Source organism: Notothenia rossii (assembly GCF_949606895.1).
Source record: "Notothenia rossii genome assembly, chromosome: 8".
NCBI classification, from domain to species: Eukaryota; Metazoa; Chordata; class Actinopteri; order Perciformes; family Nototheniidae; genus Notothenia; species Notothenia rossii.
The window spans coordinates 69,486,133-69,512,994 of NC_136906.1; the positions used below are offsets into that span (position 1 = coordinate 69,486,133).

General features: G+C 39.3%; 1 protein-coding gene and 1 long non-coding RNA gene across 2 annotated transcripts; one reads left to right on the plus strand and one right to left on the minus strand.

Moving 5' to 3' along the window:
• Window positions 1-6,090: 6,090 nt before the first annotated feature.
• Window positions 6,091-6,993, minus strand: LOC307016550. The gene is made up of 3 exons (XR_013801848.1): window positions 6,863-6,993; window positions 6,692-6,764; window positions 6,091-6,347 (listed from the first exon to the last, which is right to left on the minus strand). It is a non-coding gene; the product is annotated as an uncharacterized lncRNA (long non-coding RNA).
• A 10,625-nt stretch (window positions 6,994-17,618) lies between these two features.
• ostm1 (osteoclastogenesis associated transmembrane protein 1) lies at window positions 17,619-25,812 on the plus strand. Its single transcript, XM_079643493.1, has 6 exons — window positions 17,619-18,112; window positions 21,343-21,457; window positions 22,143-22,240; window positions 22,325-22,435; window positions 23,026-23,191; window positions 24,580-25,812. The coding sequence occupies exons 1-6, from the start codon at window positions 17,714-17,716 to the stop codon at window positions 24,633-24,635; spliced, it is 945 nt and encodes a 314-aa protein (XP_079499619.1). The 5' UTR covers window positions 17,619-17,713; the 3' UTR covers window positions 24,636-25,812.
• Window positions 25,813-26,862: the final 1,050 nt, after the last annotated feature.

Sequence of the window (26,862 nt, forward strand, 5' to 3'; positions counted from 1 at the left end):
AAATACAAATATTTAAATACTCTTCTCTTTAGAAGTGGTGATAACAAAAAAAATGTTTTTATTCGCTTAAAGTTTCAAATTAGTGTACATTTTTGTATACACATTCATAAACACTTTACATTGCACTGCCCTGAACACTTTGATGTGAGATGTTTCAATCTTAGTTTTAAAGAAAAATGTTTTTATAACACTATACCTTATTGTTACATTCTCTAATGTTGTTCTTCCTTTTGACTTCTCTTCTGCAGTAACAACCGACCTGCACGGTTTTTCTTCACACGTTTTCTCATTTTAAAACAAACACAAGTAAAACAAAACATCAAATCTTATGCAGAACTTCCCCTTTTATAATTTTTATAATCAATCCTAATAAAAATAACAGTAATAATTCGATACTATTATTTACTCCTTTTAATCTTTGTTGGCTTAATGGCTTTAAATTAATTACCTAATCCACTAACTGTGTCTAACTGGTGGGTAAACGGGCTAAATGTGCATCACCCGTGCCCGGTTGTCCGCAGGCTGCACGGCCTCGCGCACTGACACCCTGACCTTGACAGCTTGCTGCGTTTTCGCCGGGTAACTCCAGAAATCCATATTCTGTTTTTAATTGTGTTCATTCCCACGGTACACTAAAGGCCATATGGACTCACAAAGTGTCGATTTAAGCGGACAGGGGCGAGGCGGAGAGGCGTAGTTAATTGCAATCAGCCATTGTTGTTTCTTTCAGCCTTTAGCTGAGCAGCCGAGGCTGGAGACTAACAAGCCTGAGGAGAAATCTCTATAATATTCCTTTGATTTTGCTGCAGGCACACTGAAAGCCACATGTTGTGTTTTTTTACTTCCTATAAAAAGTCCACACAATAAAGGCTACAATACACCTTATTAGGCACTATTTCCCGACCATTTTTCAAAAAGGATTCAAATCATTTGAAAAGACCACGTGTTTCCTTGGTGATTTAATAACGAAATGAAACACTTCGCCTACTAATAAACAATTACCGTGTACTAATTTAAAGACTGCATGTTTCCAGTATGACGGATCAATAACATTTTCAGTTATATTTAAGTGTGTGCGCATGTGTGTGTGGGTGGCTGCCGGGGTGGGGTGAATAGTGAATGTGTGACATAATCTCCTTAACTCGTCCTAATCCTCCTCATTCACTGATAGCCTTTACACAAATATAACCAACATCATGGTTGCCGGGGTTGCCTTCTTTCACTTTTTTTGTATTAGTGACTCTCTTCTGCTCCGACAGTCAATGAAATGACGCTAACAAAGGGACCAGTGGATTGTGTATCTGTTTTTTCGGGAGCTCAGCATCAGTATGCGGATACTTGACATACTATAGGAGAGACTTAAACAACGAGAAAACGAGTGAGAGTCCAATAGAAGTCAACACAACACAATACGTCTGCTCTGAATGTGTTAAAACCCTTTATGGTTTTTGGACAATGAGAACACACCCTTTCTCTTAAAGCCCTGCTGTAAATAGCATGCTGTTAGCATACTTTACACACCTGTTAATATATATTTTTTCCAGCTCAGCATTGCCTTTTAATTGTGCGAAACTATATTATAACAACACTCTTCCATATAAAGGTGATTAAAATCTCAGGTTTTGATATTTAAAGTTTATATTCTGAATGCCATTCCTATAGACAGTCACTGCCTGCAGGCCAGAGTTTGACCATCTTTTTTATGCCCTGCTATCACTTTGCAGGCCCCTGACCGACCAGCCGTGAACCAATTGGCTTTAGGGAGAAGTCACAAAGCTTCAGAGAGCAAATAATGGGGAGAATTCAAGCCGGGTAAAGATCCACGCAGCCAAGCATCCCTTAAAACTGACCAGGCAGATCATCTTAAAGCCTGCAGACACTGCATGGTGTTTAGCTCAGGAGATGATTATCTTAACTGAGATTCATTCTCTTAGCTCAGCTCGGTTATGATGACAGGTAGCCAGAGAGTGTGCCATGCAGGCTTATTTAGCAGAATAACAGTAAAATATCTCCTACATGTTTTAATTATTTTAATGGCTTGAAAATTAATTTACAAAAAACTTCCAGATAAGTAAAACATTATGCAGCCTGATTTCAGCACCATGGACAGTTCTTCAACAGGAGTCATTAATGATGCATTTACCTGTCCGGATGCCTTTTCAACATTTAAAGGGGCCTGACTTCTTTATTTACAAGTGATCAAACATATATTTAGAGATGATGTGGTTCAACTTGATTAATTTGACATGAGTGACAATGTAAAGTAGTTAATTAACCCATTTTACTTTATGCTGTCAGTGTTTCAGACCTGGGTGGGATCTTGACTTGAGTCCCTTAATCCAGTAATTGCTCTGATCCTGACAATCAGACAGAGCAGGGAATTCAGCCAATCAGGATCCGGTATTGTGACTGCTCTCCCATGAGACCTACTAAGCATTTAACTTTATATAGAAACATCAAAGTGGTCATTGTAAAGCTTTTATTTGCAAGCCAGATCCCAATAATGCAATGATGTTTTTCTACAAGGGAACCAGTATAACCAGCCTACATGGAAATATATCGGAAAACATTAAGACTGATCTGTCTTCATGATTTATTTTAATAGTCTTAATCTTTGTTTTATTTGATGAACTTAAGACTCAGCGGAGAGCAGTATGCCTTGGTGGATTCACCTTGACTCACAAAGTAAGCAGACTTAAACATTTTTGGATCTAAAATGTAAGGATTGTTTTCTGATTTATTCTTATTTTTTTAGGGGTTTGCTCAAAAATAATTGGATAAAACAAGCATAGGTGTCGCTTTTGTCCCAGAGCTCTTCTAAATATTTTCTGAATGGTTATAAACCCAAAAATAACTCAACTACTTCAGAAAAATAACATCAGATTAATATACAACAACACAAATGATTATCCACGAAGCATGACTAATAATAATCTAAATATATTATATAACATTATCCACATCATAAATATCAAACACAAGTAAACTGGATGTGCCACTTTCAGTATTTCCCTGAGCTAGTGTTGTGGTGGTTGGAAGGTTGTGAGTTCAAATCCCGCCTTGAACACCACCACTAGTGTGCCCTTGAGTAAGGCACTTAGCCCTTAGTTACTCCAGGGAGAATGTCCCTGTAATTGGTCATTGTAAATCGCTTTGGATAAAAGCGTCAGCTAAATGAAATGTAATGTAATGTAACTGACACACTTGTTTTTTTAATAGTGATTTTATTATTTTTACCCAAATGAAGGATATAAATAATTTCACTGCTGGTGGCCCCGGTGTTTAATGTGTCACAATGTCAGTGTTGCATGAGAGGAGTTTACTCATCAAGCGTCATATGTTCTTAGTAATTACAGTGAACCCAGTGAGGTGACTCCAGTCCCACCATCTCTCCCACTAATCTGCACCCAGACACACCTCTGCACGCGGACATGCATACTCGTGCACACTCACACACACGCCTCACCGTGCGAGAGCCCTCCCCAAAAAAAACAGAACCCAAACCCAGAAACCCACAAGTCGGTGCGGTGCAGTTGGACGCTCTGACAAATCTATTTGGGGCAAATTGTCAGTGAGAAACTTCCGCTCGAACTGCCGTGGACAAAACTGGCTGTTGGGGAGAGCAAATCCCGCTGCATGAGGGTGGGGGACAATGGGGGGCGAATGTGTTGATGTGCGGCCGGTGGCTGGGGAGGGACAATGGACGGATTAGTCAGTCCTCTGGCTGACTGATTTGAGATGGCTCCTCTCAGCCTCTCACCGTGGGGAGTCCCATTGTCCCGCTTCTGATTCCCACTTCTCACAAACTCCAAACAAAAGTCAATCTCTTTCTCAAGGGGAGGGGGGAAATATCGACCCGTGTTTCAGCTGGGGAAAGTGACTCAAAAAACGTATTTGCAAGAGATGTCTGACTCTCTAACTCCACGTCCACTTTTTAATGTCCTTTCCCCCTCCTCTCCGCCTGCATCCTTCTCATGTGCACTCTGTATTGCGCGGTGCTGCTGCGGCTGCTGGATAGCTGGATGTTGAATGATCCCGGTTTTTCAGACTTGAGTGGGGCAGGGGCACCTGTTGGAGGCTTAGAGGCGGCTTTGCGGCCGGGGTCATTAATATTAAAATATACAGAGATGCCATCACGGGCTGGTCTGAAATCGGTCTGATGTCGCCCCTGGGTTCCCTCTCTGGATGGACCTCTGCTTTCAGTCACTTGTGAAGAGCTTGCTTTTCTTTTTTTCTGTCTTCTCTTTTTCTTTTTTCCCCCCCTGAAAAGACTCGTTAACAAATTATGACAGCTGAGTAGAGGGGCTTAGTCTGTTCACACTGCAAAGACAAACATGTGAGAGCCGAGGAGCCCGCAATGTGATCAATGTATGTAGGCTATCTACAGTTCATTTGATATTCTGCCTGCATGTGGTGTGTGAAAATGTCAGGAATTGCCAGGGTTTAAAACACAGGTTTAGTCAAGCAGAGGTGTTGATAGATTTGTGGGTGAAATGTTTGTGAGGTAGACATTCATTTTCATTGAATATGAGGTCTACAAAAAAGGATATATTTCAGGAGTCAGGTTAGAGCCTACACTGAAAAAAAAGGCCGTTGGAATAACATGATTTTAATATGGAAACCGGTTGCACACATTAAAAACATGTGTACTCAAAACTATTCCATTATGTTAAAGACACACAACTATGTTATGTCAAAGAAACATGAAATTGTTATGATCATTTGAATATTTCCTTTAATATAGGTATATTCATTTACCCTATGTTTAACCAACATGACTTTTTTATGTTCATTTTAGGCTTTTAATATGCTCAGTATATTTAACTTGTACCTGTTAAAGCAACATGATTTCTTTATTTAAGCTTCACTGTAAAAAGTCTGTTAGACTTAAGAAATAAAAAACATGGAGATTGGTTGCACATATTAAAATCATGTGTACTCAAAACTATTCCATTATGTTAAAGACACACAACTATGTTATGTCAAAGAAACATGAAATTGTTATGTTAATGTGAATATTTCCTTTAATATAGGTATATTCATTTACCCTATGTTTAACCAACATGACTTTTTATGTTCATTTTAGGCTTTTAATATACTCAGTATATTTCATTTGTACCTGTTAAAGCCACATTAATGTTTTGTTTAAACTACATGCTATAGTTTTCTGTTTAATCTACCTAGTGCTCAAGGGGAACATAAGATTATTTATTTCATGTGAATAGAGGCATGTCGTAGATTCTTCTACAGGATCCATCCTAATCTCTTATATCTACAGTAATAACACATTTCTTTGAACAACATTCATGTATTTTTCTCAAAAAATAAAACAATATTAACAACCACCACACATCCAGATGAGCTTTTGGTTTTTCCATCAGCCCCAGGAGAATTAACAAATACATTGAAAATGAAGAAATAGAAAATGTTTGTGATGCATGTACATATACATTGTGTTAGAACACAGCAAGGAAGCTTAAAGGAAACTATTCTCCCAACCAAAATAAAGGTTTATTGTGCCAAATGGCAAAGAAAGGCTTATTTTTGTAACTCATTCATAGTAAACAATTAACAGAAAATGTCAACGCCTAGCCGAAAAAAGGAAATGTTCTTGCAAATCCATTATTTAAATAGTAACCTGCTAATATTAAAGGGCACTTTAATACAAAAAAGCAATGGCATTGTTTTGGAAAAATACATGGAAGTTTAATAATGGCCTGGTTTCTCACCACATATGCACTAAAGAAAGTATTACAAATAAAAACAAGAACTGACATTTTGAAGTTAGTACATTAGTACAATTAGTGCAATTAGTACATTCTGAAACACATGACAAGTGGTACATTCGGAAAACATGACCCCAGGAAAAACCCACATTTCTGAAACATGCAAATCAAGCAAAAAGCATGAGCAAAGGAAGTGCGAGACAGTTGTAACGATGAAAGTCCAGTATGAATGCTGTAAAATTGCACAATGGTCCATGGCAACAGCTCACTCAAATAGTTAGTTTTTAAACGCTTGGGCTTTCTTGGAGAGCATGTTGCCGTCTAGCTCCATTAACATTTGCTTGAGCACTTCGAACACGCACTTCAGTTTAGGGGGGTCGTTCAGGTTCATTGCATACATTAGTCCAAACCGCATGGTAGCAGCTAGTGCAATGTTGTCCACATCAGTTAGTACCTGTTGGCCTTCCAGGACAATCTGTCCTCTGGTCTCATCTGTCCTCTGGTCTCATCTGTCCTCTGGTCTCATCTGTCCTCTGGTCTCATGGTGGAATTGTGTTTGACAACATAAAGTCCCACTGTAATCCCCTGAATGGACCGCAGAATGACGTCTTCATCTTCTGCCTGCAGAGCGCACAGCCACAAAAGGAACAGAGTGAGATCTAACAAATCAATACATATATATACCCATTACTAAGTCCCTGTGTTTAACAAGTACATTTGGTCAGATTTCAGTACTTTTAAGCCTTCTTGTTATCTGATATACTCCTGTCTGAACTGATAAAAAATGTTTCATTTCCTGTATCCGTTTTAAATTAAAAGCCCTCTAGCTTTTCAGTGTAGTCTGGCTATTAAACAAAAACAGGGATGTTCACATACTTTAGGCTATATACTATGTGGTGTTTCAATAAATACATATTTTAATGCTCAACAAAAAAATCAAAAGGTCAAATATTACTTCTACTGACCACAAACTCTCTCATTGAGGTACACACACAGCCCCTTGAGAAGACAATCCCGCCCTAAATCGACATCATCAACCTAAGTGAAGGGGAATAAGAAAAGAAAGAATCTATTTTGCTCAATGAAATGTGTACACTATTGACTCGATGTATAATTTTCTTAAAATGAATTCTTACTTGAGTCATGTTTGACATAATACAGTTCAGACGCTGGCCTATCTGTCCTCCTCCATTCTCAAAAACTTTCAGAAGTTTGTCAGATAGCACATCCTGCTAAGAGAGAAATCTTGATTGGAGGGTCGGGGTTGTTATACGCTTAAACTCTGCATTTATCAAAGAAAACAAAATATCACAGTCATAAAAATCATGAAATCATTTCATTTTCTAATGATGTTATGATTGTAGTTGTGTGCTTGCCTCAAAACGATGCAGAGAAACTAGTCCATGCATTTGTTACTTCAAGGCTAGCTTATTGTAACTCTTTATTATCAGGGGGTACCAAAAACTCAGTTAAGTTGCTTCAGCTCATTCAAAATGTATTGACCAGAGCACGGAAAAGCGACCACATTACTCCTGTTTTGGCTCTATAGTGAGAATAACTTTTTATATCAAGTACGAACAACCAGGTTAGACTACATTACATTTCATTTAGTTTACGTTTTTACTGTAATATAAGACTACATATAAGAAACACCCTTATAGCCATTTCAACAAACAAAACATTATCACTTTTGTGAAGGAGGCTTTATCGCAGAATGTTTGGTTTTTGCCTCTAACTTTCTGAATCACTTTTGCCTAATAAATCAGAAAATGTGTATATCCCTGCAATGTTTGCAGTATGTAAATGTTCTGAATAAATATTCAGAAATTGTCAGACTAATACCAGTTTTCAATTAGTGAAAGATCAAGTTTAAGTTAGTCAAGTAAATCACACAAAACATTTGAATACTCACCATTTACTACAGAGCCTTTGGAACAATGTTCAAAGCAAGGCTGAGGTCAATCTTCTCCACACCAATTACCTTACACAGAAAAACATATTTGAAATTATTTCATTATTCACACACAAATAAAACAAAAATGTTCTGCTCCTTAAAGGCGACATTTACCATTTAATTATGTACCTGTAGGTTAATATGAACCGGCTTCGGCCGAGATGGGCTCCTCGAGTGTAAAAAGCTACAGTAGCCTATACTAATGCAATGAGTACAACTTTGTACGGAGCAATACACATCAGCGTTGCGAGCTCATTTCCATTGGTTTCAATGGAGACGTGCCCTGCAGCAGGGTTATGGCTAGAAAGGATCCGTCTTGTGTAAAACATATTTAACTGCTGTACGTTTTATATTTACTTTATTCAAACGTTTTGATACTTTTGTCTGTATGCACCTTAAGATATATTTTATTAACATATAATATTCATACATTTTCAAAAAGATACACTTATTGAGCTATTCCTCAATGTTGGAATAACTACATAACTGTAATGTGATATCGACTTTGGCACAGGGGTTTGACACGCAAACGCTATTTATCACTATTGAATGATATAAGAACAAATATATGTCATATGTTTGAAACTTTTTTGTTGTGACTATTAACTATCTTATTACATTTCGTTTTAGAGTTTGAAATGGTTGTAGATAATCCCATCAGGGTATGAATCAGCAGACACATTCCTGTATTTTATGAAGATCCCATCCAGACAATGCTTAGAATAATAGTTTGTGTTCATCCAATCTCTGTGTATGTGTAGTTGGGGTTTGAAGTTCCCACATCACACTTGAGATAGTTACACATTCCAACAAATGTATGTCTAAACTGGTTGTGATGTGACAAAATGGTCCTCCACATTCACATCTTACCCTCAGATTAAAGATGATTTTGTTCCCCCATTCAGCAGATAAATGTGAGAACAGCCTTAAAGGGTGGAACTCTGCACGGTTAAGGTCAAACATCCAAGTGACATCCATGACTTAAGGTGGACTTTTTCCTTTGAAATATCATAAAAAAGAGAGTTTCATGTGCAGTTGATTAAGGCACCAGCACAATTTCTATTAGTCTCTAATAAGCAGCAGCAGTGTGAACAGTGGTCTTGGCCTTCAGATAGATTAACGGCAGAATGGCTGTCGTCAGCAGTGCTCCTCCTGGCATCAATGTGACAGTTCATCCCGCTCTGTTCAGCAGTCAGTCCTGCTTCTGCTGATGTTATCCCGCCGGCTCCACAGGTCAGGTTTAACGGTCACGGTCTGGGGTCCCAGCTTCCACTCGTCATTAACCCTCGGGGACCCTGCAGCACAGGAGCTGTCATCAGGAGCCTCACACTCACCTCTTGGGTCTTAATACACACCCAGAAACACTGGGGACGGGATTCATTGATATAATCAGGGCATGTGACCTTCCCTGTATTCAGACTGGGGCGTAATGTGTGTGATGAGGCTCTCTGGAGAGCATATCTGGGTCAGTGTTTGTGTGTCAGGTGACAGGATGAGAATATTGATGAGCATGTGGCATTTGTACGTTCGTGAGTGATATGTTTTGTGTGCATAGACCCTTGTATTGGAGGATAGCCACTGATGATAGGATATGTGTTACATTTTCTAAAACGTTGTAGTGCTTGTGCACAAACCTTATGGTATCTGAAATGCTTACCAATGCAAAAACTGTGACGCAAAACAACCCAGTTCGTTTTTTTTAAAGCCGCGTTTAAAAAACAGAGGATTCAACCAGCCATTCAGATTTTGCACCCCTTCACATGTGACATGTAGGTTGATTAGAAACCTCCCCATGTTAGTATCTCCACCCCCCATGTAAGTATCTCCACCCCACATGTTAGTATCTCCTCCACCCCACATATTAGTATCTCCACCAAAATCTTAAGAACAATCTTTTAAAAGGTGCGCCATATTTGTATCGCAACTTAATCACAGCAGACGTGTCTTTTTTCGGCAGGAGAGTTTAGAGAGCCAGGTGCTAACACTAAGTATTTCAGACAAGAAGGGAAATACAGGTACAGCATATTCAAACATTATGTGAGAAATTATGTTTTTTTTTTTTTATAATATAGCATTCAATCCTTTTCTAGTAGACACACAAAATACAAGTATACACCTGAAAATGAGCTAGACAAGTGCTAGGAACATAAAATAATGTGCAGCAAACAGTTGAAATCCCTCACACTGCGGATTGATCAGAGATGCTGAATTTCAGTCATGGACCTTCACCAGGCAGTATAAATGTTAAAAGCCTGTTTTATCATTATTCTAAACAAGATGAACGACTGTTGACGGCACAGTGGTCTTCTTCAGGGTCAAACAGGGTCAACCTTTTGGCTTCCACATGCCTACAGTATGTGAACCTATGGACCATATTTCATTTCTTTACATGTTTTCATTATTTGTAAATTATTATTGGATTTGGTTGCATTTTCAAATATTATCTTTTTGCATTATCTTGAATTGATTAGATGTACTTCCCCCTTTAAACACATCTTGCATGTCATTTGTTTAATGTTTATTTCTTTTTAGGGACAAGACTTGTGGAGCAAAGCGATCGGTCCAGATGTTTCTGCAAAAGTTTTCATACATGTCGGATTCAAGGTGAGGGACGTTATTACGTATTAAATATATTATATATTATAGATATTACACATTATGAATCATTTGCCTTTTTCCCTTTTAGAGTGGCTTTCTAACTACTGATTATTTTGTGGCAATGCCAAGGAATAACATTTAGAATGGTTGCAAAAGGATAAGGAGTATTTTATCACCCAGTTAATTAATTTGTAAGCATTTCAGCACAAGAACATTACAAAAAGGTAAAACATTGCAAAATTTTGCAATATAAATAAAGATTCTGACTAAAATAAACACAGGTTGCCTATTGGATAAATGTCTTTGCTTGAAAGATGAACCACATTTTTCTTATTGCACCTGCAAATGTCTTAGGACAATGCTTAAAAATTCACTTATTAGTAAAAATGTAAGCATGCAACTTATATTAAAACATATTTATAATAAAATATGACAGATTAATGCATGTTGGCTTTATCTGTGTCCAGTTTAAAGTAATGAAATGGCAATAACAGAAGCTTTTTTGTGACAATATTTCATATATAGTTGTGTTTCTGCTGGACTATATATGTTTTAACTTGAAAGATAAAGATGAGGAGTGATGAAAGCTGCTGGGAGACATGGGGTCCTTTAGAAACACCCAAACAATGATCAGGGCAAAGAGGCACTTGTTTTTTTTCCCTTCTCATATGCACCACATTTTTCTCAATCATACACCCCACCACCCTGGAGCTCAGTGCTTTCCCATCCTCAAATTCCCTCAAAGTTTCAGATGCTCACAATTCGACAATGCCCAGATGCTGTCCTTTGGCCCTTTACCCCCCACCCCCCCACCCCCACCTCAACCCAGAGCTATCATTCATAACCTTTCTGTGAAGCTGGGAGTGAAAGAGGTGGGATAAGGGAGAAAGAGGGGGAGCGGAGAGCAACATGGCAGCTTATTTAGAAGACTTCCTTTATTGGAACATGTGCAAGCAGTTCACTCACAAAGGACTTAAATAGGATATTTTCTGTTCCCTATAGTTGCTTTCCCCTTTTAAGTGCCGAGGCAAAAAAAGTAAGTTTACAACTCCCTCCTCAATGGGGGCTCTTCACTCTCAGGTTGCGGGGACCTGAGTGACCTAGGAAAGTTAATTAGGAGGCGAACAAAGAGCGAGCTGGAGCAGAATGCCTAGCCTCTCCTCCAGCCAAAGATGTCATCCATTAATTAGGAAAATCTTTAAGGTGGCCTTATTGAATTTACAGAAAGCCCTGTGGTTGGCGGGCAACAGTTTTTTGATCAAGCCCTGACTCAAACAATGCCTTTCTGGGGGTTAAAAAAGAAGAAGAAGGGAGGAGATTGGTGGTAGGAGAAGAGAGGGAAAGGGGGGGGGGGGGAGAAAAAGAAACGTATGGGTTTGCGGCGCAGTACAGTTTAATGGGGGGGCTGCCGATTGTGACAGCTCAGATTCACATGGGTATGGGGGGCATAGTTTGGGGATGATGTCATGCAAAGGCAACCTGGGGGCTTGGGAAGTAAGAAGGCGGGGGGAGCTGAGACTGAGCCACAGGGGCCACTCAAAGTTAACATCGCTGCGTGCATCTGGGCCAAATCCTTTTCTTCTGGCCCAGGAGAGGCTTTCCTGAACGCCAAGCCCTCCACCACTCCTCCCACTCCCTCGTTCACAAATCAGGGCTTGCTTTAAAGCTAACCCCTTGCTAACTGACTAGCTAACTGCCTTTTCTTTCCAGCCTAACTGCCTATTCATCCCGGGCCCACTATGAATAATAGCTGGATAACATCGAGCTGCAATACGGCTTCGCTGCTTTTACAAAACTTTTTATTCAGCTTTTGCTTTGAGTCAACAATATTCTGTATTTAAACTTTAATTTACATCTTACTTTTGAAAAGGTAAAGGTAGCAACACATTTCAAGAGGCATGGATTTGGCTGAACACTTTCACTTTTCTGTCGACATCAATTACTTTCTCTGATGCTGCATCCCCAAACTGTTATAAGAACAGTTTGTAATTTAAAGAAGGGGTTTTCATTGCTAATGGTACACTGTGCAATGTGTTGTTGTGTTGTTCATCTGTCCGTGCACATGTAAGCACTTTTACGCTCAGGGCACAGAGACATCCTGCACATTTCTAATGGCTACAGAGGGCAGTAATGCATTTCAAGGGGTTAGAGTAAGTAAGTAAGTAATATGACATAAAAGGCAGCAATGACACATGAAAGATGAGTAGAAGAAGAATGTGATGCAGGAGTCTTATTTGTTGAATATTATATATCCGGTATAAAAAAACATGTTTGTTAAAGGTGGGTTTTGGTGAAAAGGCTCGAATCAGTATGCTGCATTCAAATGAGTGCTAATGTTTAAGTGAAACTAGAAAAAAAGTCACAATATGCCACTGATAATGTCATGTAACAGAAAGATAAGAATTCTGAGAAATGTGCTGCATAGTTGTTAGGATTAGCTTGTTTTGTTTAAAACGTTGCCCTTTTCAGGTAAACAAATATTATGTTGGTTTATAGGCAACATGTATCATCAAATTGGCATAAGGGAGCTATTCAATTAAATAAAATAAAAAAACAAGTTAATAGTGGTCACCTCCTTTTATAGAGCTCTAAATCTCTTGAACTACCTCAAAAAGCAAATAAAAACACAGCACAGGTCCAAGTTAGATGCTTAAAGTCCCCGGCATGCTCATGCTATATGCTGGCATGCTGTCCTGTCCATGCGTCTCCTGGGACATGAACCCCTCACCCCACCCCCTCCTGGGGGACTAATTTGAGGGGAGGGACGATGTGTTTTGTTGCTTGTCAGAAACAATCACTCCCGGCCCATTACATTTACAGCACGTCGTGCTTTCAATGCTGTAACGCACTGAGCGCTGAGAGGGGGAAGATGGCTCTGAGATGACCGTGGAGAGAAATCATATATTTACTTATAACAAGTTGTTAAAGAGGCACAAAACTGTCAAAATGTAAATTCTGCATTGTTGATTGTTTGGAACCAGACCGATTAGATTTCAATAAAGGATGCCTTTGGTGGGTTTTCCTCTAAATTAGTGAGATTAAAGTGAATAACAACTTTATTTAGTACGCCCTGTGCCGCCCCCACCCCTCTCTTGTCCCGGCCCACCCGTCCTCTCCCTGTTCTGTTTGGGCACTGGAGGTTGTCAGTCGGGGTTTATGTCCAGTTCACTGGAGCTGAAAGAAGTCAGTTTCATGTCTTGTTATGGAACAAGACGTCTCTGCCTCTCAGGAGTGATGAGAAGTGGTCTGGGTGAGCAGGGTGAGCCGGGTGAGCAGGAGCGGGACCGTCCCCTCCAGGCGACCAGCAGTGAGGAAGTCAAAGCGGCTTTTGTGTGGCTGCTGTCGGCTGCGTGTTTGGTAATTATCCCCCTCTATATGAGCACAGACCAGTCTTTCCAGGAGAGGTCCCAACCTAACTGGCCCACGGAAGAGTGCACAACACACCGTCAACAAAGATTAACTTCTCACAGTGCTGCAGAGATGCCTGATTGGGGGAGACACTGCAAATACTGAAACCCACTATTGTGTGACGTGAGCAGATCTGCAGTCAGAGTGTTTCAAACTGTTGCAGAGATTAGATAGTGACACCTGTAGAGATGATTTACCTGTAAGAAGGTCAAAACACCTCCATCCTTCTCCTACTTATCTCCAGTGGTGGAGGAAACATTCAGGTCCTTTTTAAAAGGAGAACTTCAGTGTTGTTCAACCTGGAACCTATTTCCCCATGTTTTTGTGTAATGACTAATGGGGGATAAACCATTTTCTAAATTGGTCCACTATTAAGCGAGAGTGCATTAACACAGCAGCCGAGAAACGTGTTGCAATGTAATTCATCTGGACAATTGTGCTACATCAGTGGATGTTCTCTTAAAGTGCTTGTTTTGCTGAGAGGCTTAGATTGGTGATGACAGTGTCCAACAACATAATGGAGAAGCCCCTTAAGAGAAATGAAACATTTTACTTTACCTTTCACTTGAACCAATCTGTTTGTTATTGTGTCCAGGCCCCGCTTGCACATGACATGACATTATTTTTTGAACACTGTTGTGTTCAAAGTGAAAGCAACATTAGTATGTTATAGCTTTTGGAGGTGAAGTCATTTTTAAAAAGTTTATAATCTGTTAGTCTGTTGGGTATGCAAGGGTTTCCAATTGAGGCGGTTGGACCCCCTCTAAAGGGACACAAGACAACTCTAAGGAGTTTTAGCGTATTATATATCTAAAAAGTACATTACATTACTACATTCGTTCAAGAAATGGAGAACAATATTTCTCTATAAAATATGGTGGAGTAAGTCACTGTATTATACTCACAAATAATACAACATGTTTTAATCGTTTGTCCCGATCTTCTCTATGAATTGCGTTTTGAGAGAACAATGAACAAATAATCTAATGGTCAATTTCTCTATTCAACACCTTACTATGCTATTTTATTAATTAACTTGTATTTGTATGAGTTAACATTGGATAATAAATCTGATTCTGATTCAGATCTTATCTCCAGCATCACCCTCCTCGCCATTGATCATCATCATTATGTCACCATTTTCATAATCTTCCTCATCCTCATCTTCAGCTGCAGCACTTCAATCACCATATATATCATTGTCATCACCATCTTCATCAGCATCTTCTTCTACATATATCATACTTACCATTACTGCCCACTTATATAATGGCATAACCATTATAGGCAGCTTCATCCTTGTGTCCAACATTACTCTGCCCATCATCATCATCATCCTCATCATCATGGTGTCTTTTAGTCTGTGTCGCCTATACATTGGTCTACAATACATAGTATGAAGATAAGCTTATTTGTATTACATTTTCTCAAGATTAGCATCCCACAAAACTCTGGCAATTAATTTCTGGGAAGCAAACTGAGAGGCGTCCGTTCCTCCCATTAAAACTCCCTCATTTTAACCCGGCTCAGCTCGGTGCTATTGAAAAGGCGCAGAATAGGCCTGCCTTGATCTGCGTCAATTGTCAACCCGGGGCTCAGGGGCACTTCGGCGGTCAGTATAGCGGGCGAAGTCAGGGCTAATCCCTGGAAAAGAGGAGAATCACGGGAGAGGAGAAAAGCAACAATAACCAAGTCAAGCGTATAAAATGAAAGCGAAATCTCTATTATCACTCCCCGCAATTCCCAGCAAAGTGGTGAAAATCAGGGTTAGTTTGTGATTCGAGTCAGACGCGGAGGGAAGAATATGGGGGTCCCTGCGGGTTGGGAGACTCACACGACGAAAAGGGCAATATTCTGGAGAAAGGGGGAAGAAGAAAGCCCCTCTCCCATCCCGACATAACCATTAAATGCAGTCTGACTTTATGTTGTATAGAGAGGGGGGAACAAGAAAGGAGGCACAGTTCTCCGATGAAAGAATGAGGTTTTTGGCGGATTAGGGACGGCCCGAAGGATGAAGAATAACTTCTGCATAACTTTACAGCTATTTTCTCTCCCCACGCCAAGAGCCAAGTTTAAGGCTGAACCGGTTTGAGTTAACCCCTTTGTGATTGTCCAGTTAAAGACTTTCACAGGGACGGAAAGGATTGAACTGACAGGTGCCCAAATTGGACGAACAATCTTTACCTTATATCTTATTAGGTGCAGGGATGTTAAAAATCACGTTTTAGGGTTTAATAATACTCATACTACGAATGTAACATTACATCTTTAGTATTTACAATCTCATAATGTTATATATTATGTTTTGCAGAATTACTTCTTCTGTATACAGCCTATATACTTTAATATGATTTTGAATGCAGAACTTTTACTTCTCAGTGTTTTATGCTGTTATTTAAGTAAAGGATTAGCCTACTTCTTCTTTAAAGGACCTATAGGAGTTAATCTAAAGGCTTTTAGGTGGCTGAGGCTTTGTTCTGTGTTCTTTGTATCCACATATACCTTCTTTTGACCAGTTTCTCCATCGCATGCATGTATAGTGCGTAAAATCATGAAGAGCTTCGGAGTCTTGCCATCCCTCCTGAAGGGCTCTCATCAGCACCATCATCTAATTTATGGGCCTAATTAGTGATTTTTGTCCTCTTGGTTTTTCTATCTGTCTCATGCTAATGAAGGCATTTTCTGCCATCTGACAATAACGGTCATCTCAAGTAGAAATGATATGCCGATTTTTACTTAGTGCAGTTCTGATTAGCCTGCAGAGGAAAGACATGCCAAACTTAGTGAATATGTGATAAAGTGCAGACCTAAACTTGCCTTAGTCACAGCTTAACAATAACAGGAAAGACGTGTCCCTTTTTTATTTGTGAAACATTTAAAAAGGTATAGACAAGAGAAAATAACTACACAAAATGATGTTACAATATGAATCATAAAAGCAAGATCATAAAGGGTTTAAGAGTAGTAAATGATTGAGTGCCAGACCATGATAAAGGAATGGGGAACATCTGAACAATTAGGTGAACTGTGGTCAGGAGAAGAAGAGTTAATGAGCTGCCATGTGCAGTGAGAGGAGCATAAGAGACAGGATCCATATTTAGCCCATATCATATGGAGTTCTACGCGGGCATCAGAATAGGCCGCTAATACCACGCACATTCTCTCCCCCCTTATTTTCATTAGCTCTGATGACTGCGGAATTGATGCGGCCTGCAAGTTATCAAGAGCCACTAATTTCACATTAACGACCATTGACTGCGGTTGCTTGATTCGAGGGGGTTTGTGACAATTATCACAATCAGGATTGGAGCCCAAATCGTTTACCTTGACTCCGTGATTATTTTCTCCGAGCCGAGCGCACATTGCAAAATGGTCAAAAACCCTTAAATAATGAGGAGACCAGGAGGAACGGCTATCTCTTTCAAGCACGCACGCACTTACATGCACACACACTCACACTCCCCCCCTTACAACAACTGTGGGCAATAAACAATGGAAATAGCGTTTTACTTGAAATAGGATAGATAGATAGATGGATAGATATCAAAATGTATGGATATTCCATTGATCTTTTTATAAAATAGGCCTACTGTATGACTCCTATAGGCATTAATGTAGTTTACATAATTATTATATAGGCCTATTATAATACTACGATCATTCATTTGTTTTTTATAAATAGTAATACAATTAAAATATTATGATAATCTTTGTAATTTCATATTATTTACCACTATAAGTTTTACTAAAGCACTGCTTTGTTTCCCAGTAAAAGTGTCAAAAAGTTATATTTATTTTGTTATAGTATACACTTTAAAACATATATTTCATACTGTCACATTTCATAATGAGTATCAGAATAACAATGAACGGTTTATGATGAGAAGTTATAGTACTGATCTGAGTCCGCGATGTACTCTCGCGAGATTACAGACAGTCACATGATCAGGTTGGGAGAAAACCAGGAAATCATGTGTTGTGTGTAGAGCAAGAAGAGGAACAGATGCTTTAATCCTTGTTTTCGATCATGTCTATTCACAAAAACTGTTCCTTTTGGCTTATTTTAGTACTTAATATTTACACTCTCGTGTCTGGTGATGGTGTAAACGTCACTGCTTCAGATTCAGCGGACACACTGACACAAAGCTCGCCTTACAGTCCTGCTGCTGCTGTTGTTTTGGGGAACTCGCCTGTGTTTAGGAAGCCGGATGTCGACTCTGTTTTCTCCCTGAACCTGCTGTCCTCCTTCCCAGAAGACGAGGAGATCTCTGAATACTGCAGCGACCTGCTGCACATCTTCGGTCATTGGTATGTGAACTATGTGAACTGCTCCGTGAACTCGGCCCGGCCTGTGAAAGTCTGCCAGAACTGTTACTCCAGCTATGGCAGCCTCACGGAGATCTACCTGAAAATCTCATCAGACCAGGTGTGTGCTCAGACGCAAAGTAATTTGTCTGTGTTTCAGATTTCAGTAAACTTTGTGTGTGTGACGTGTGTGTGACGTGTGTGTGTGTGTGTGGCTGAGTCACAAGTCTTGTGGTGTGTCTGACTGACTGGTGGTGTCAAATTAGAGGAAACACCAGTTAATCTGCTTCACTTGCTATCAATAGAAAACTGAGGAAAACATTTTATTTGCTTTTATCAGGAATACAATCTTAACCTGGATGATGTGGTGGAAGGAGTATTCATTCATTTACATTACATAAAAAGTACATTTACTCAAGTACTACACTTAAAGGTGGGGTATGTAATTTATTTCAGAAACACTTTTTGTTATATTTCATGGAATGCTCTTAACATCCCGATAGCAATGAATATATTAATGCTTTGACAATAAATACATAAAAAAAATGTCATCTCTGGAAGCCGTAGCGCTGTAAAAAGCACGACCAATCATCTGAGCCGGCCCGGCTAAAATAACTGGATAGCCTACCTGCCTGTCAGCCTTCCATCTGTGCACACACATTTATCTCGTGCCCTCATTGGTCATGTGCGTGTTCGTGTGTGTTGTATGCTTAGACTGTATATATAAAGGTTGTATGGTGTGTTGGAGGAGGGGCTCTGTAAGGAAGTCTGAAGAATACATCCATGGAAGGAAGAAGCAGATTTTTTCCGGTTGTGTACTTTCAAAATCTATCGCTGGGTTGCGTTCCGATAATCCAAAAATCAGCTCCTAAATTCTAACCCTATCTCCTTTTCATTGACCTCTGAGTGAAACGTCACGGGGTTAAGGGATAGTGGATAGGAAAATTCAAAAGGACTTAGGAGAAGAGACTGCGGTACTTTAGAGAATCCGAATGCACTTTCACTATCCGACGTGTTTATGATGCGCCAGCGGACGTCATAAATGTGCGTCTGCTGCTGTGGGGAAACTATGGTAACTACAGTTTTCTATACAGCGGACTACAACATGGATGTTTAATAAGAACGACGGACTCATCTAGAGACTCTGCACCGTGCTCTGATGCTGTTGCTTTGCTTTATGAACGTGGACAACAGAGAAACATATTCTTCATGACCAAAGTTGGAATTGAAATAAAAAATGAAAGTGAAATTTATGCTCGTCACCCTCTCCCTCCGGCCCACATTAATACAAAGGATCCCAATACGTATGATTGTATGAACTATAAAAATATCTTAAAATCAATACAAATGTATTTAATATTAACGTCCTCAAAACCTATCACTGTGTATATCACCATTCAAACATCTTTTAAAAGTTGAACAAACCCCACACAGCTCAGTGAAATGTTGACTTTATTTGATCATTTCAGTAAAAACTAACGTTCATATTTCTCTTTTTGATTATAATACTGATGAACGTTCAAAACAAAGCACTTTGGCAACTTACCACATACGTTTTTAAAATGCTTAATAAGCACCGTAACTTTCATGATATAATTTCTCCGTCATAATCGTTTGTTTCCGTGAACGGCCGACTGTTGTGTGACGCAAATGCTGCGGCTGCAAGGCATTGTGGGGCAGCATTTTCTCCTCTCCTTTCGTAAAGGGAGGTCCAGTGGTTCCTAAGCTAAAGGAAGTTTGAAACCTCCTTTCCTTTCATTTAGAGAATTGGAACGGCACTTAACATGCCTGCCACTGCCGTACTTCCGGGTCATTTCACTTGGTTAGGAAGGTTCCTAAGCTAAATGGACTATTGGAACGCAACCCTGGTTTCTCCAAAATTAAATGCCCCACCTTTTAAGTACTTATTTCTACCCACTACAATTCAGAGGTAAAGACTGTTCTATTACTCAACTACATTTAATACCTTTAGTTACTTTGCAGATTTGGATGTGAAATATGAGACTTTAGTTACACCTGGAGTAAATTCACAAGCTACCCTTCAGTATACATAGTCATTCAAATTAACTGCACCTTTTATCCAAAGCGACTTACATACTCAATACTGTGGACAATCACCACAGGAGCAATTTGGGGTGAAGTGTCTTGCCCAGGGACATAACGAAATGCTGACTGCAGTGGGGTTTGAACCTGTTCCGAACACCAGCGCACTAGTCCACTGCACCACATGCCTCCTTTACCAGCTTGATAACACTTTAATGCATCAATCATTTTAATCAAAACTAATATATATTATTCTGAAATGGGCCTCTCTGCATAATGAGTACTTTTACTTTTGGTACGTTAAGTTCCTTTTGATGCCAATACTTTTCTTTTACTTGAGGATTTTCATTGCAGGACTTTAACTTGACTTATTCCTAAACTCTGGTACTTCTATCGATCTACCGAACACTCTATTACAAGTAAATATCCTGAACTCTGATTGTTACTAAAAATGAAGTACATCAAAAACATATTTAAGGTAATGTATTTATGCAGAACGGCTCCTTACAAAGTGTTATATTATTCTAGATTATTGCAATATTCAGTTGTTATTTGTACGTGATACTTTGTATACTACTGGGAAATTAAGTAGTTAAGTACTGCTGCTGCATCGTATCATATAATCATATCATGTTTTTAAAAGTAACACAGTGTAAAACAAAAATAATTTGAGTAAATAATACAATATTTTTTGGGAAGAGTGTCTGCCTAAAACTACAGGACTTGAGAACATGTAATTAGTTACATTCCACTTGAATATGAGCATTTTCTGTCCCGATTATCCTACAAAAAGTTACTGGGATTTACAGTAATACTTCAAATATACTTAAAACTCTTTAAACCGCACTGAACAGTCAACATATATTGTAAAGGGGCCATGGCTGAAATAAATTAATGAATCCATTTTTAATAAAAGCAACATTTGGTAAGTTGTTACTGACTTTTAAAATTGGGCTCATTTTTTTTAATTTACTCTACGCGCTAGGCAGGTTTTTTAGGTCAGGAAACTCATGATGATCCAAATATTATACATTTACGATGATTCACTTAAAGGGGCAGGAGCTCCAATAAGTTGTTTAGGACAGAGAGTGAATACACATACTATATAGAGATGCTGTTTGAGAAACCAATGCGATTTTGGAAAATTGCACAATATAAATATATTTTAGTATACCTCAACAATGCAATTATGATCAGTAGAAATGGCCATGACATGGAACCTTTAATGCGAGGGGTTCTTGATGATACAATCCAATGGTTCTCCCTCCCTGTACAGATAATTGATGCAGTGTGTCTGTTTGTCCTCAGGTGGTTCCTGCCAATGAGAGCTGCAGGGACAGCATTCTGCGCAGCGATCGCCTGATGCTGGTTTATCTGCTCTACAACAACCTGGAAGACATCTGGGACAAATCAGACTGTGCCAGTAGGTATTCTGCATGGGTTTAAACTGGACATGTCTGAAATGTTGGGGTTGGACTTGTGTAAATGTGAACACGTGCCTACGTTTGAACTCCTGATTCACACATATGGCGATGCATTTGACCACAGAGGTCAGAGTGCGGGGTCAAGTAGAGGCCGGGTTCAGTTGGTGTTTTTCTTAGCGTGCTTTAATTAAAGCGGACTGTGGTCACACTGGAGGTTGCAGCAGAGATCAAACATGTGACTGGCTTTTTATTGGAGAGCAATGGAAGCTGGATAATTGAATCAGATTTGGTAGATTTCCACTCTGTTTTCTGTCAGTAGGATTCAATATGCATGTTGTTTTACAATAAGGACCATTATGTGATGACTGACTGTTGATCAATGAATTATTTATTTTTTCTTTAGGTTTAAAAAATGGCTGAGAAAGTAAAATAATGTGCCCTTCAAAAAGCTCGTCCTTAAAAGAAAAAAAATCAGTTTACTATGAAACGCAACTAAAATGCAATAACTGTTGACGAATAAGAAGGTAAAACTCTAGGATCCCCATATGGAATCTTTTGTTTTTATAAAACCTGGTTCAGAGCTTGGGGGAAAAAAGGGTTATGTGAGTTCTTTATTATTTGATTAAATGTGTCCATTTGAACTAAATAAATAACGGCCGGCTGTTTTTTCTTCCTGTTGTGCAGGCTGTGTTACTAAAGGATTCCACAGCCTCACCAACGACACGCTGTACTTCATGAGCTCCGTCAACCAAACTCTCACCTGCTTTGAGAAATATAAAGAGGTACGCCAAATATAAGTGGATAAAATCTGTGTGTCCGTCATGAGTTTCTGTTCCGATGTTATTTATGATGTCTGTTCTTCACAGGGGAATCACACGGAGCTGTGCAAAAACTGTAAGAAAACCTACCGAAGCCTGAATGAGCTGTACGGCCAAATGGAGACCAACAAAGCCATGTGTATTGACATCGAGGATGTGGTATGTATGTCAGGCATTTAAAGAAGTTCATAGTTTGGAAGAGAGAAAGCTGCGCCCCCTACAGGAATTTGTCGGCACTAAAAGACCATTAAAGAGGTCTTTACTAACCTTCAGCTGGTGCCAGGATAATCTATTCTGGATATGTCTGTCAGGCCTAAACCTTGTAACATTTTCTTGGGAATGGAGGAAACAACAAATTCCAATAGTATTTTAAAAGCCTTGGTTATGGAATGAGATGTTTTTGTTTTTTTTTGCCTTAAAATATCTCCTTTGTATTTCAGGGCATTGATAAGATAAACTTGTATCTTGGTGTGAAAAAAAGTAGAACATTTGCAAACGGATCTGTGGTTCAGGACCATAATCAGAAGTGGAAAACTAATCTTATAAAAAATGAGAAAAGGATGCTTGTTAGGGTTGCAGGATCAATGCTCCTGTTACCTCTCCCTGAGTGTCATCAAAGCAAGATATTGTCACATGCCTGAATGCCGTGAACATTTGAGCACAGGAAATCAACAGGGTCGTATTAACGGTGTCCTATAATGGTGCTCAGCTGAAGTCTGTGTTGAGTTTGGTACCTTTCCTCGTTTCAGATGAATGTGACTCGCAAACTGTGGAGTAAGGAGTACGATTGTTCGCTCCCCCGCGAGGAGACGGTGCCTGTCATCGCCGTGTCCAGCTTCATGCTCTTTCTGCCCATCATCTTCTACTTGAGCAGCTTCCTTCACTCGGAACAAAAGAAACGCAAGCTCATACACCGTGAGTAACCAGCTTAATTCGCCCATTGTCACACGGAGAGATTGTCGACTGCTTTTTGAGGGGTTTGGGGTTTTTATGGAGGGGGGGGCTGACTGACTGTGATATTGGGGTTTTGTGGGGATGGGGGGGGGGGGCTGTTCTAGGTTGTTCTAAAGCATGGTGGGGTTGCCTCCTGCAAACCTCTGGATCATAGACAGGGTTGGACGATCTATTGTGTGTGTTGCTTCATGATGGTTGCCTTGAAGGATCATAGGTCGTTTACCCAGATTGGGGAGGGTGGGAACTTTTTTTGATGGGCGGGGGGGGGGGGGGGGGGGGGGCTGTGACGGTCAAGGACACATTGGGCATCAGTCAAGAACGACTCTTAAGAACACATTTCTTCTTAAGTAGTAAGATCTAGTGATTTAAGAGAACTGAGTTTGAATTTTTAATAACATTTCTTAGTGTTTCAGACCAGAGTCATCCACAGCACAGGTTCTTCATTTTGAGAGGGAATTGAATAAGAAAGACAAGAGACATGAATAAAACATGTTTGCAGTCCAATAGTGAAATGTTGTTATTAAAAAAACACACCTATGAACTTCTATACTTTTTTTTGTCCATTATTGAAAAAGATGAATGTATAAGCTCATGATGATTCAAAATTAATGAATGAAAACATGTCCCGCCCCCCTGGCAGTTTGCCGGGGCCCCCTGGGGGTCCCTGAACCTCGCTTTGGGAATCTGCCTTTCTCTTGCAGCAGGAAAAACACTTTTTTTGTTTCGGGCATTATATTTCATAATCCCAATCTGTTTAGATTTGAAATGTGTTGAAGAGAGAGGTGAACTAGAGATACTCAAATAAACGTAATACGATATTGATATTCTGTTAATCTTATCATAATCATTATGGCTCACAAGTGGGTTTTTCTCAGGGTCTTTATGCAGGTTGATGCTCTTTTGTGAAACCTTGCATTAGACTAATCCGAGAGCAAAATTAATATTAACTTGCTTTCGTCTTCTTTTTGTCAAAAGTATGTCTCAAAGCCCTGTGGTGTGAAATTCTTGTTTTTACTCTTTGCTGAATTTTTTCTTTTTAATGAAATGTGCAAAAAAAACTGAGCAAAACCGTTTGTTTTATTTGGCAAATGATGAGATATGTTTAGATGTATGAATGCAAAGTGACAATGTTTGTAACAAGGTTGCATTAGGACCATGGATTTGTCTGTGGTCGTATCATCTTCATTATCTCCTTCAGGTTGTGCATTTATAATGACCATTTTGACTTGTCTATAATGACTATTTTACTTTTAATTTCTAGAATAACACAACATACGACAGCTAAAGTTGTTCAACTCCTAAAATGGTACTTTGGTTGTTGGATTAATCTAAGTTTTGTGTCTTCACAGCTAAACGGGCGAGGTCATACAACACTCTGATGAACATTCAGGACAAACTGAGCTGAAGAGGAGACGGGTGAATAAAATGGAGGACGGCACTCTTTTATCAGAAGTAACATCCTGGGGGAAGATTTGACTCATTTCCGTCTTGAGGCTGAGGTTTGAATGTAGAGGACTCAACAACAGCATTCCCTGTTTGTTTGTTTGTTTGTTTGTTTGTTTGTTTTCACAAGAGGCTGTGATACCCATCAGTATTCAGAGGACTTCAAGGATCTACATAATTAAAGTGAAAGTAAAATGCTTTGGGCACTTTGAACATTTGCTTTTATACCCTTAAAATATTCTTCTCAAAGTGAAGTAAATGCAGAATTGAAATTGTATACATTTGTATTATGCAGGCTCTGTGTTTAAAGTGTATGGATACCTTTATACACTCCTAATTAGGTGGTGGTTAATGTTGCTGCACAGGTCCTCTCCTTTCTTTCAAACAGTCTTCACGTTTTGAAGCACATCCTGCAGCGAGAGACACAGCTGTCACTAAAAAGAGTGAGCGGCTTGAAGTGTGTGTGTGTGTGTGTGTGTGTGTGTGTGTGTGTGTGTGTGTGTGTGTGTGTGTGTGTGTGTGTGTGTGTGTGTGTGTGTGTGTGTGTGTGTGTGTGTGTGTGTGTGTGTGTGTGTGTGTGTGTGTGTGTGTGTGTGTGTGTGTGTGTGTGTGTGTGTGTGTGTGTGTGTGTGTGTGTGTGTGTGTGTGTGTGTGTGTGTGTGTGTGTGTGTGTGTAAGCGAGCTACCAGGAAATATGCGCACTATTTAAGGGTTGAGAAATGGGGTTTCTGTCTCTAATGTATGTCCAGAAGTGAGCAGCAAAAAAGGAAGCACTTGATGTCCATTAGTGGTGACATGTATCTGCTGTAAAAAGGGGGGGTGCACATCAGTGGGGTGGGAGTAAATAAAGACCTAACACACATAATGTAAGAGCACTCCAGAGGTCCACACTGTGATGTTACCTGGTTTCCAGTCACTGTTTTTTTTTTTGGTTGCATAAAGCTTTTAATATGCTTTGTTGTCGTTTCCCACTGATGTTTAACTTAATTTGTTAAGAGGTTTCTGACCGCTCATGACGGTGAACTCTCATTTATGTCTCTATTTAGGAATCAGTAAAAAACGCATTTGCTGTGAAATAATGTAAACTTGTAATGCATAAGCCTGAATAAATACTTTCACGTCAGAGACAACCTGCAAAATGATGTGCTTTGATTTAACTACAAACAGTTTTATGCTGATGATAATTTAGTTTAATCTGAGTTGTAGTAAGTGACCTTATTTACTGGTGGACAATACTGAGGCACATTATTACCTCAAAATGTACATTTTAAATGACTAATTAATTAACATTAATATCTTCAAAATTAGTAGCTTTACTTTGAATATTTAAACTTATTTTGACCAAAATGACCTCTAATTGAATGCAGATCTTGGACCTGTGCTTTCTTTTGTTGTTTTGGTAAACACATAACAGTGACTGCAGTTCTTTTACTTCTAATGAGCCCAAGTTGTATTATGGCTAAATCTGTTTCTTCACACAGTCATGACCCTTGTTCTCAGGTTACATGGCCTTGTGTTTCTTGCAACGCGGCTTTTTCTCCATCATTAGCAGCTAATCTAGATGCGGGATAAAGAAAGTTGGCCGAATAATCGCAGCAACACATCCGTTAAACTCCTTTGGCTTTTTGGTCTTGTGGAGCGCGGCCCATCAGCAGGTCTAAGAGCCTTAGGATATGCCCAGTCATATGATCCTGATGCTTCAAACACACAGCGAGGTGCAGAGGTGGGAAGTAACTAAGTACATTTACTCAAGTACTGTCTTTAAGTTCAATTTAAGAAATATTGTACTTGTGTATTTCCATTGTTGTACTTCTAATTCAGAGGTAAATCGTGTACTTTTACATTGTTACATTTACTTTGTACCTTTAGTTACTTTACAGATTTTGTTTAATGTTGTTAAATATAATCAACACTTAAATATGACCTAGAGTAAATTCACAAGCTACCTTGCAGAATAAAAAGTAAGGTAAAGCAAGTTTATTTATATAGCACCTTTCAACACAATTCAAGGCAATTCAAAGTATAACATCTGCACCTTTGATGAACCCTTAAATGCATCAATAATTATGATCAAAACATACAATATATATTATTCGGAAATGGGCTCATTTGCATAATAAGTACTTTAACTATATTGTAATGCTAATACTTTTCTACTTTTACTCGAGGAACATTTGGAATGCAGGACT

What these genes read in the sequence shown, in the direction of transcription:
- ostm1 (XM_079643493.1), top strand. Translation starts at nt 17,714, where the DNA reads ATGTCTATTCACAAAAACTGTTCCTTTTGGCTTATTTTAGTACTTAAT. An exon ending in GGACAAATCAGACTGTGCCA is followed by an intron (nt 21,458 to 22,142) that starts GTAGGTATTCTG and finishes CCTGTTGTGCAG; the next exon opens with GCTGTGTTACTAAAGGATTC. An exon ending in GCTTTGAGAAATATAAAGAG is followed by an intron (nt 22,241 to 22,324) that starts GTACGCCAAATA and finishes TGTTCTTCACAG; the next exon opens with GGGAATCACACGGAGCTGTG.